Source organism: Pollicipes pollicipes, unplaced genomic scaffold (assembly GCF_011947565.3).
Source record: "Pollicipes pollicipes isolate AB1234 unplaced genomic scaffold, Ppol_2.1 Scaffold_6052;HRSCAF=7182_pilon_pilon_pilon, whole genome shotgun sequence".
NCBI lineage: Eukaryota > Metazoa > Arthropoda > Thecostraca > Pollicipedomorpha > Pollicipedidae > Pollicipes > Pollicipes pollicipes.
Window position 1 is genome coordinate 19665552 of NW_023596805.1, and position 12576 is coordinate 19678127.

General features: G+C 48.9%; 1 protein-coding gene across 1 annotated transcript in view; it reads left to right on the top strand.

Annotated features, from left to right (window-relative positions):
• Positions 1-8846: 8846 nt before the first annotated feature.
• The window catches only part of LOC119104420 (lysosomal alpha-mannosidase), a 28459-nt gene continuing 24729 nt past the window's right edge, over positions 8847-12576 (top strand). Inside the window, exon 1 of the mRNA XM_037228117.1 lies at positions 8847-8943. Coding sequence (XP_037084012.1) covers positions 8872-8943 — 72 coding nt within the window. The 5' untranslated portion in view covers positions 8847-8871. The remainder of the gene's footprint in view (positions 8944-12576) is intronic.

Below are 12576 nucleotides of genomic sequence, written 5' to 3' on the forward strand. Positions count from 1 at the left end.
CAAAATTTGACTTAGAACAGGTGCCTAGGGTTACTGTGGTTGCATGAGGAGGTTTGGAGCACTTCGGAGGTCAATCTGGAGTTTCACTTTATTTGCCCCAAAGTTCAAGGGGTATTTTGACCAAGTCTATCTCAAACTTTGGCATAATTTGGTTCATACATAGGCCTTCCTACGCTGTGAACTTATCATTTCTTGATCTCTCGTTTTGTTCTATCTCAGGAATCATGATGACCCCTTCCCCTACCGAGCGCGTCACAATCAACCGGCCGCCCGTGCGCGTGTTAAATTGTCGCCGATCTGAGGCGCGCGTAAATGACCATGGAATGAATGTATACCATGTTTTGCAAGACATCTTAATTTAATGTGGGCTAACTCTCCCTCAGCATTACAAAGAAGCAAAAGACCAACCTAAAAAATTAGTTTTGCTGAAATGCGTGAGATTACGCACCACTAAATAGCATTTTTTTCTGCGCACGGTGATGCACTTCTTCTTTGCATTTTGAAAGATCCTTATCAACCCTAATCTGTGAATTTCCTAGAAGTCATGAAAACGCAGTTAAACATTTCAACATATAATGACCACAGGATTCCACATGCAACTCAAACTTTCCCGTATTTTTGCCGCAAAAAAATGTATGTCAAGTGTAATTGTAAAGCTATGCAGGTACAACAGCAACGTTATTAGTAATGGTTGCATCTTCTATCCGAGTTGAAATGTTCATGGCTGGTTTTTAAGTCACAGGTGATGCCAAAACCCTGCTTTTATTAAGCTGAGGTCAACTGAAATTATGCTGATCACATTCGTGATGTGACGAAACGAGTTGCGGAGGGCTCACCTTCCAGAACAAGGATTGGTATATGTCTAGCCGAAGAGGGCCATTCGGCTGCTTCCTTGGCAGCGTCAGCCTGTCACAGGGCGCCGAGAGTAGTGCAAGTGCATAGCAACGTCCTTTCGTCCTTCCCGTCGTCTTTTCGTGCTGCTCCGACAAGAGTCCGATGCAGAATGGGTCTGTTAAATCTGTATTACAATCATGCTTGGCATGAAAGTCTCCATGAGACCAGTGAACTAGTGGCGTCAGTATCATGTGGAGGTTGCGGGAATAAATGTGAGGGGTTATGTTTGGTGGCAAACAAAAACGTCCTACACAAAATGGTTCACCCCGTCATCCAAAGTTACCCATGATTTGAGGAAGTTATTTTAAGATTAAAGGGATTAAGTTGCCCTGCTGCTTCCTCCATGTCGACGGCATCACGCAAAGAGATCAAAGGAAATAGTTGGTGTGTGATAGTCATCTTTTACCTACACATTTTATAGCATTCCAGCCAAGAACACGGGGGGTAAGCCAACATTGGGGGTCTAGCTCAACATTGAGGAGCCAGCGCCCTCACAAAAGGAAACAGCTTGGCACCCGTTATACCAACAGTTATAAGTGAGCTTGTTTCATCATATCTGATGCCTTCTTCAACGCCTTTAAATGCAAAGCCTCTTAGATATCAGGTTTCAGAAGAAAGTGCGTTGCCCAGCGAGGAGACTGAACGACATCACCAGCCAGTCGCGGGTTACCCCCCCCCCCCCCAAACAAGGAAAAACAGCTGCCGGTTACATCGCCTGAAATACGATCTCGGCGACCGGAGTCCGTTGTTGTGCGCTTGCAGTACAAGTCTATAGTCGGATTTTTCCGGCGTTTGCCGCCCTCGGCCCACTTTGCACGTAGAGTTGTCATTGCAAACAGTTGTCGATTTGCAGACCATGCAGGGCCTCTCGCGGTATTCCAGCATGTATTCTTGACCCGTTGCCCAGTCCATTTCCAGTTCATACGGGCTGCATACCTACGGTGACTGCTGCCGCTACATGACGTCATAGAGCGCGATATTTTTAGCTGCGGACGGCGTGGGCCGGACGAATATGCTGGCTTATCAAATGCTGATGTGAAAATACAAGTAAAAATATTCAGTGAAAAAGCTCAAGGATCATCCTAGAAACATTGCAGCGACCACTGGCATTGAAGAGCGTCGCGCTGCAAGAGGTTTGTCTGTCTTGTAAAAGTCACTTGAGTGTGACCAGTTGTAGAATTAGCAGCACAGCTGTCTGCATAATCGCAGCTGGGCCTCGTTCCAGCCGCGTGTGCGCCCATCCCTAACCCGGAGCATAACACTAAAAAATCAACCCACCGGCCGGGTCGATCCCGTGGCCTTGGTGCAACAGCTTCAGCTTTCACTTCTGTCTAAAAGCTGCAAGCATCGTATGAGGCCTCAGTTGGTTTGGTGACAGAGATGTATCGTTGGATACTTTAGGGAGGGGGTGGGCTGCCATGATTGATCATTATCGCTATCACATTGGCTTTAAATAATAAGTCATTTCTTGGCATCCCTGGCATGCGTTACCATGCCTGTCATGTGACACTTTTCATGTCTTTGAAATGTCATGCTTTGGAACGAGTCTGCAAAATAATGGCATCCAAGGTATGGAACTAGAGGAGTTTGACCTAGAGCTGGACCCTGATCTTTGGCCTGGAAAAAGTCGGGAAACCGGGCAAGTACTATGCTTGAACCTTTTTGTTATGAACCATCTCATGAGAACAGCAGCCCCATCGAACAATTTCGGAGTTGAGGGGCCCAGCTCGAACTGAGCATGGCGCCTTGAGAGCGTGGTATTTTCGAAGGCAGCGATTGCAGCTGCATGCGCTTGGAACAATGAAAGGAGCAGCTCTTTAAGAACGGTGATATGAACATTCTGAGGCATTTGCTTAAAAGCTGCCTGACCAGCCGTGATATTCTTGAATACCTGTATTAAAATTTGGACAAACTATGGTCTTTCACGCTTGATAGGGGTGACAATCGTCAACTATCTTCCAATCGCAAACGCAAGTAAGGAACACAGGTCTCGGTCTGGACAATGGGATTTAGATCTGGTTAGATCCAGTTTCATCCGGTAGGCAGCCCAGCATTGCAGTGACACTAGACCAGCTGACTGAGATCGAGGAAATAAGAGATAATCATATTAGTAAGGTGTCGGCTGATCCGCGCGTCAGGACGTCATCACCATCGGGATGTCGGCTGATCCGCGCGTCAGGACACCATCGCCGTTAGGGTATCGGCTGATCTGCGTGTCAGGACACCATCACCATCGGGGTGTCGGCTGATTCGCGCTTCAGGACGCCATCACCATCAGGGTGTCAGCTGATCTGCGTGTCAGGACACCATCGCCATCAGGGTGTCGGCTGATCCGCGCGCCAGGACACCATCACCATCAGGGTGTCAGCTGATCTGCGTGTCAGGACACCATCACCATCAGGGTGTCTACGGACTGGTATGCTATTTCGATAGCCAGAGCACTCACTTTCTCTACAGAAACTGATCAAATGCACTAAAGGCACACTGAAGACCGAAAATCGAACATACGGCGCATTGCCCAGATTTTGTCCTTTATTCTATCCTTGTTCCCCAGTGTTTTAAGTACCTTTACCTCGTTGAGATCCTCCCCTGCCTCTTCACCCGGCGCTAACCGGCAGCGACGCTGTTGGAAGAACCTGCGCCCCGCACTGCACAACCGTCGCGATTTGTACAAGTTTTTCTAGTCTTTTAACGTGAGCCAATTGATTTGGCCGACTCAGACCCAAACTAGCGAACAATGCAAAATGTGCGGAGATGCGTGCACGCGGAAGTGCATGGGCCTTGACCAGAACTTTGACCGGCTCCTGAGTGGAGTGGAGCAGAAATTGTGGCAGAGATAACAGAGGTCTCGTGAGCGTTTTTCGGGTGAGTGCAACAGGTGTAACTCGCGGTAGAAAATGTTCGTGACCACATCCAACAGATCACACGAGCGAGTCGATTTGATGGACACCTATTTTTGGTATGTCATGAGGAAATGATTGGCTTGTTTAATGTCTTGCCTGCTTCCAGCGAGAGTGACGTCGACGTCTGGAAGTCAATGAGAGTGACGTCGACGTTTGGAAGTCAACGAGAGTGACGTTGACGTTTGGAAGTCAACGAGAGTGATATCGACATTTGAGGGTCAACGAGGGTTGGGTTGTGGAGGATCTGCTGTAATTTGGTTGAGGGTTGGTCATGAAGGACTCAGGTGATCCCCGTGCTCCAGAGCTTTTCACTTTAACATCACAAATCATTGCCTGCCTAATGGTCCTAGGCATGCGACAATTGCGTCGTTTATCCGCCCAGCTGTTACGATTTGTATCTGATGGTGAGAGCAGCCACGATCTTTTGTTACGAGGGAGGGAGGTTTCTAGTGTTTGTAGATGCAAAGCTATATACGAGAAACATACGTCTCTATGGGAAGGCAAACACCCGGCTTCATTAACGGATCTTGCTACCGGTTTTGGGGGCCAAGCCGAAGGGCCAAATTACGCACAATACTCTAATTTCCTTTTTGCCCCTGAAGTAGGTTACAATGCCCCACGCATCCCCCTGAAAATGTGCTCCTTTATTAAGGCTACGACTTTCTGTGACATGCGCGAGGCATGCAAAAAAATGGACACAATTTGGCGGCGTGTCACATTTTTCAACTTTTTTTTCTCATGGCATCAAGAGCAGAGAGTGACGCGGAGAGTGGGTGACAAGAGTGAAAACTAATTTCCTGTAATTGCGATGTGGAAATTCGTGTGCTTTTATAGGACTTCCAAATGTATTGTTATAATTAACACGCGCATGGGTCGGAGAACAATTTGGCCGCTCCTCCTTCCGAATGTCTTCCAAAATAATTTATGATCGGTGCAGCGTAGCCGTTCTAACGTTGGTACGTTGGTAACGTTGGAGCGATACACGACAATTATGCGTTTCTAAGGGGAGATTACATTATCCGGTCATGCGGTTACACCATTCACAAAGTTTTGGCGCTGCTAGGCCGCGCGAAACTTTGCATACCTGTAGATAATTGAATGACGGGTGTGAAGGTGTGGAAAGTTAGATGTACATGGTTAGGTGGCTTACCTGTGGCATATGGAAGTCAGGCCATGCCTACCGGCAAAGACAATTCCTGTAGAACCGTTCATACTGATGCGACAACATAAGATTAAAGGGAGCATCCCACCTTTCCACATCTCACTCATTCTTACATCAGACACGCACGATTTGATCAGTGAGATGAGTTTCTCGAAATCCTTTTGAAAAGCTCAGATTTTCGGTTTGAAGCAGCCGACCCTGCGGTAGAACGCCCATTTGACTCCATGCTCACCACTATGAAAGAAAGAAATTTAATTTGCTGTGCGTTTTCAACGTACGTTTTGTTTTGTGTGCAGCTTAATGTTTTTAAACTGCTTGTTTAATAAGTGCAATGAAAGCTTGAAACACTCTGTTGAGAAAAACGACATGAGAAGATACGGCTTTTATTTCGTGAATTCAACGAAACGTTATGCTTTGTCTTTGCTCGCTCTCCTGTGGCGTTTGCCACAGTGGCTCTATTCGAGGCGCAATTTGGGTTTGGAAATGAGCGCATCACATGATCCGTATGACGCATTGGTTCAAAAGGGCCGAGAAGCACATGTGACCAATGTGCTTCCCGGCGCTTGCCCGTGGGGTCAATCGCAAACGCTCCTTTATTCGCACCAATGAAGGTGTGCACGGTGGTTGTCATGGCGACTGTCGTTGCGAGTGCAGGCAATAAGCATAAAACTGTTGCAAAGTGTTGACAGTGCAACTTGGATTCGAAAATAGTGAGACTGACACGTTAACTACGTCTGGACAGTACTGCAGTGACACTACCCAATGTTATTATTAAACGTAACTAGTCCTGAGGTTCCACTATCATTTTATTTTTTTTTTACTGCCCCTAGCTGGGACACTCCCTTTCAACGAAAACATGAATCTCTGAGATACTTTCTTAGACAATTAGCCAATTGAGGTTAGGAATACGATTAATGCCATTGAGATTGGGTCGGTATGAAGGTCGGATCGAAGTAGAAACCAACCCACTTTTTCATTGAAGAATGTGCTTTAACAAGAAGTTTCTGATGGTTTTTGAACTTCTTGATCACGGGGACACTAACATACATCTCATTTGCGCCTCTTTTAGGTTAGAAGAGGTCACTGACCTAAAATAACTCATGCCAACCGTTCTTTATCCGACCGATGCGGCGCCGCCGTTCCAACCGGTGCGATCTGAAAGGAACACTAGTGAAGTTTTGCTTAGTATAGGTGCCTAGGGTCGAGGCGGTGGCATGAGCAAGTCTGAAGGTACTTTGGATGCCGATCTGAAGTTTAATATTATATGTTTCAAAGGTCAACAGGTATTTTGAGCAAGCCTATCCCAAAACTTGGACGAGTCAATTCATACAAAGGATATCCTACCTCTTGACTTTGGCGTTTCTGGTTCTCCTGTTTTGTTTTATTTCAGAGGTCATAGACGCCTGTCCCTACCAAGCGCGTCGTAATCAACCGGCCACCCGTGCGCGTGTCCATGGGATGGATACATGCCATATTTTGTAAGACATCTTATTTCATGTGGGCTAGCTTTTCCTCAACATCACAGGGTAGTAAAAGATCAACCTGCAAAATAAGCTTCGCTCAAATGCCTACGGTTATGCTTCACTAACTGATAGCATTTTCTGCTGCGCATGGTGACGCACTTCAATGCAGTCTGAAAGTTTCATTTGAATCAAGATGTATGAGTTCCCTGGAAATCGTGAAAGAATGCAGCTAGAAATTTTGAAATATAATGACCCCGGGATTTCAAATAAAACTCAAATTTTCCCGTATTGTTGCCGCAGAAAATGTAGAGCAAGTGTGGGTGTAATGGTTTACGGGAAAACCACAGCAAAGTTATCATTAATGGTGACATGCACTTAACCGAGTTCATTTGTTTATGACTGATTTCTAGGTCACCTTTACTATCTTTCAGAAAGAAGGTAGTGATGTGGCAGTTAACAGGCATTGTCTTTCTATAAACCCGTTGGCTGCAACGTGCAGAATGCTCACACGCACTATATTGCCGCGAAGACAGGCCATTGCCTTTGCCGAAGCCCAACTTTGGTGGAGCTGAACCCAACTGAAGTTATTCTGAAGACATTCGCGATGTGGTGAAATGCGTAGCGGAGGGTCCAGCCCCCAGAACAAGCGTTCGTAGCTGGCTCGCAGAGGAGGGCCATTTGGCTGCCGACTGGGCAGCGTCAGCCTGATCGCAGGGCGCCGAGAGTAGTGCGATTGCATGGCACGGTGAAGGTCCTTTCGTGCTATTCCGATAAGGGCCCGATGCAGAATGGGTCCGTTAAACATTTATTACAATATTACGTAAGGTGTTCAGTGCATTAGCGAGGAACAGTAGTTACGAAGATAAGACAGAAGCATTAGCCTTATTTCTCCGAAAAACCAGGAGAATAGAGATATAGTTGGATTGATATTTCGGCAACATGCCTTTCTCGGAGCAATAAGAATTCGCTTTTTTAATAATTTTTAATTTTTCAAAAATTTTTAGATGATTTTAAATTTTACATTTTACAGATTATAAATGAAAACTGAAAGTAACACTGTTACACAAAGTTCACATAAAATATGGGGAAAAGGAGTGAAAAATTCCTCCTCATAGGGTGTTGCCTTACACCCAAAGTCGGCAGTTCTAGGACACTGCTCTAGTCCCACTGCCACTGCTTCGGGGTGAGTCGGCACTGCCTCTTACCACCCGCATTCGCCCGCTCAGATGGCTCTTAAACCAAAACGGCGTTTGCTGTCAAATCGTGCGACGTTGGCCTGTTCTGGACACCGTGGTCGACACCTTCGAAGGCTTTGCTTAAGCCCACGGCAGGAACTGATGATATTGCTCCCTTGGCCACATCGCCCGGTATCCAATCCACAGCGTCGAGCACGGCGTCCTCCGTCGGGTGGCAACACCTGTAGGTGCATTGTTAAACGCGCAGTATTGTCCAGTGAGCTCTTCCGGCCTTGTACAATATGCGTATGAAAAAACTTCATGATGAGCAGCAGTTGCAAAAAAGAAAATCGAGAGAGCACGCAAGCAACGACGAAAAACTGACACGCGAACATAGTTGAACATGGTTTTGATATGATAAGAATGACAAAACGGGGCGACGCGCATACGCCAGGCTTTAAGTCGGCGAAAAGAGAAGGGTTTCCTTTAGGTTCATCGACCAAGGGGATAGCAGGCTCGGAGAACGCCCTCAAAAGACGCAGAGGTTTGTCTCCCCTCCGCGCCAATGAGAACAAGGCGGTCCGGCAGCGAAGTATCATCGACCTGGTTGTCGATTGGTGTTTGGACGAGCTGCTGATCTGAGCTGCATTGCTGTGTCAGCATTGACGAGTGGTGCTGCTGTTCTGTTAGCCAGTCGGCGTGCGCGGCCAGATGCCGTTGACTCACTCATCACCAGTCCATGCCGCCCCAAACGTGACCCTCGTGTTTACACTGGCACCGCGCGCTCTGTGGATACCACGCGAGTTAACCATGCAAGGCGCCCCTGGATGCTGGTGCGTGGTGTCGTTCTCTTCGGTGACACGTGACGTCTGTCTTGTGGCTTTGTTTTGAGCGATCTATGGCCTTTACACCTACATCGCCAAATGTGGGCATGTTGTCCATCCCGTCACAGAAGTTACCTGACCTTATCCCATACCGTACCGCCTGGGCCCGCCCTTGGACAGACCGCGGCGTCATATCAACCCCCGTATTCGCTGCCTGGCACCGCCCCTGCTGTGCCTATCAGTGGTTGCGGCGCGGTAGCGGGACACAGGACACCCGCCCCCCCCCCCCCCCCCCCACCCCCCCCACCGTCCCCCCCCCCCATCGGCCCGTGTGACCGATACCAGACCCCGGCGAGATACGGTCTGCCCCTGCACAGATGCGGGCAGTCGCTGGCGGAGCCGGCGGCAGAGAGGGTGCGCGGGGAACGGCGGTGCCGTACGTGGATCAAGATGTGGCTGAGGGTGCTGGCGATGGCGGCGGCCGCTCTGGCCGCCCCGCGGGAGCAGATCTGTGGATACGACGTGAGTTATGACCGGCCGGTCCGTCCTCAGATCACGTGCTGCCCAGCGTGTGTCTCGCCAATTGGGCACGGACGGGTACGCGGGCTATATAACAAGCCTAGGGGCGAGAACCGATTAGTGATTTCCGTGTGTTGGTGGCCTTGGCGTGCCCTCAGCTGCACATGTGTGCGCAGTTCCAGTCGAGCACAGTTCACACTGATCCCGACGCCCGGTATGCAAAGTGGATTCCCGCTCTGGCTCCTCCGGGCCTTTTACAAGCTCGAGCCAACCCCACACCTGACCCCTATTGTTTTTAACCAATCTCAAATCCAATTCCAAGGGTGTTGATGCCAACGGCCTATTGTCATGCATCGTTTGCGCACGTCGCTCTTCTTTGTTTGAAGTATGAGCTAAGCTGTCGGACAGTAGTAACCGAAAAGCCGGAACCTACAATCGCATACACATGATGTAACAATTATGTAACGCGACGTGATCTAACAGTCACAAGTACATCATGTGGTGTTTTTCGAAACCGATCTCGAAAGCATCACACTGTTGCCCAAACTGAGTGAGAGGTGGACGTAAAAATGACAACAGCGCGGAACATGACCTGCCGCAAACCTGCGGTTTTCGTCTAAGAAAAGACCCGGCCCGTTTGTCGGCCCACCGTTGCTGTACAGTCACGTGTTTCTGCTGAAGGTCCCCTGCGCGGCAGAGATAATCCACGGAGGCCGGTCTGCGCGCTGAGCAACCGGGGGCCGTGACAACACGGGACAGGAATAACACGGCTGAACAACAACGTGCCATCGTGCTGCCACACAGAGGCTTGGACAAACTTGTCAACTGTCACGCATATCGCCTGATATACCAATAACGGGTGTCCCATCTTGGAAACAAATTTCAAACACATGATTGGTGAGCTATCAGGACCTGCCATTATTAGAAAAGACATTGGGGAGTAAAACTGCAGTACTTACGAGATGCTATGCTCAAATCAACTTCATTAACTTTCCAGTCACTTGGTCAACATTTCGGCACGCTAGTTTTATTTTTTCGTATTGCCATATGTCATGTCGTGCATGCGTATTTCTTAAGCTTTGGGTGATTCTAGCGCACTCAAGATATCGTGCACTATTGTGAAGTTCATGGTCGTTTTGGATAATTGTTGGGATTTGCACACGGTATGAAAATTGCGAATGAAAGCCTTTAACTTGTTAAAACAGCCCTGTTCAGCATATGGCTTATTTTTATATTTTGGTCAACAGGTCATTTTTGGCCTGCACAATTTTAATGGACCGCTCTGACGCTGCTTGAAGCATAAAGCCATTAGAATGATGCAATGAACGCATGAACCCAGTAGACCCGACCTTACAGCCATCGGTCCTGTTGTCCAACCGTGCTGTCTGCTCCAGCCAGCTCTGTCTGCCGTCACAGCCATGGACGCCTCGCCGCAACGTTCAAATGCCTATGCGTGTTCACGTTCGCAGGCTGTTTAGTGTCGCGTGCAAACGTAGTAATTGCATGACTCGCCTGCCGGTCGGGCGGGCCGTATTGACAGAGGCGGTGCCAATATTTTTTCTTTCAAAAACGGAACGCGACGCGCGGGTTGCCTGCCCGCCATGGACTGCCAGCATCAGCTTTATGTCGATACTGCGGGCGTCCGAAGGTTTCAGTGAGTAAGTGGTGCATACAACTGGTGCTCTCGCTGACGCGCTTCCAATGCATGTTGAATTATGGCCATACTCGCGGCTCAACGCCCGTTAGAGGCCACACTGGGCCGGTGCCTAGTCATGAGCTTTAGTTTTTAGTTTAGTAGTCATGAGCTTTAGTTTTTTTAGAGCTTTAGATTTTCAGTTGCAGTGCCTGCATGGGCCAGACATCGCCACCTGTCCTTTTCCAGTGCAGGTTAAGCCGTTAAAGTTAAGACATTGATCACTTGTTTTCTCAAGGTAGGTCCCATGATATGCTGTTACATCCGTGGTCGCCTGGCCTTCCCTTCCCAACGGTTAGGTAGGACTCCCTGGCTTTCCTACGCGACCTCGGTCAGGTCACCTCGGTTCAGCTGCCCCGAGGCATGCACACTGCCGGGCACACTGACCGGACCAGCATCAGGTCACCGCCGAACGGGTCAGCGCCGAGTCACCGCTGACCGGACCAGCGCCGAGTCACCGCTGACCGGACCAGCGCCGAGTCACCGCCGACCGGACCAGCGCCGAGTCACCGCCGACCGGACCAGCGCCGAGTCACCGCTGACCGGACCAGCGCCGAGTCACCTCTGACCGGACCAGCGCCGAGTCACCGCTGACCGGACCAGCGCCGAGTCACCGCTGACCGGACCAGCGCCGAGTCACCGCTGACCGGACCAGCGCCGAGTCACCGCTGACCGGACCAGCACGGTGCCAATCCGGCGATCTGTTACCAACAGCCGACCACCATACCGCCGGCCACAGCCACCGCCATTGCCGATAGTGTTGACATGTACCATCAATACATCAGCCGAAATGGGTATGTTACTGGCTGCAACACGCTTGGATCCGCTAATTATGCCATTCCGAGCACGAATCCGCCATCAACTCCAGGAAGGGTACGATAGCATCGAGCGCTTGAAGGTCGGCGCGACCTTGAACTTGTAAGGTCAGTGGCCGGTCGGGACCGGGTGAGGTGGGCGCCATGAACCAGCTCTGGTGCGACGACGTCTTAGGTGCCAGACGACTATCTATCCAGGGAGGGGCCCGGATAGCGGCCAAATATGGTCACAAGATACCTGTTTGGTAAGTATATGCTGTGTAGGTTTGGAAGTCACGTCAGGTGTGTGGATGGGGACACCCGTTGACTATGACGATGCATGTGAGTGGGAATGTGACACGAGCACGGTAAAACTGTACTTAGATCGTAAAATCGGTGTGCTTGGTAACCCCGCCTACAAGAGGTCCGAGGGGATGAACACATTTGTCGTGTGGGTTAGCGTGAGTACGATCGCTGTAGAATGAAAATGGAAAACGAGGTGATGGTTCGTCACGACAGAGTATTGACCTTGGCCTTGTTGACCTTAAGGATGCGACCTTAAGATACTGTATAAGACAACGAAAAAGTATGGAAAGTCCGCTCGTGTGCAACACGGCTTACATTTTAAACAAGAGACTGAGAAGCAACCTTTGCACCCTCATGATTCAGGCTCAGGCTGGGTGGATGGAAATGTGTCAGGGGTACACTATAAGATGGCGGTTAGGTGACCAAATGGGCCTGCGCAGCGTCTCCGCAGGTATCCCATGCAGGAAGCGGAAGATGGCTGGGGACGGTGAAGTTTGCTATTCTTTTGGCCTTGTTTCATTTTCAGGTTGGAATATTACTATTTTCAGATATTGGTATTGGAAATATTTGTAGTTCATTTACATTCCTTCGTCTTTATGTTTGTAGTCCATGTATATTCCAGAATTCAAAATAGCCAGTGGAATTTTGAATTCGACAGTATTAATTATAGTATGAATTATAGAATTCGACAGTATTAATTATAGTATGAATTATAGAACTGGACAGTATTAATTCAATTCATAATTCGACGTGTATTTCAAATTGCCAGTGCAATTTCGGATTCACTTCTGCTATTGTTTCGATACGGGTATGTTGCCGAAATATCAATCCAACTATATCTCC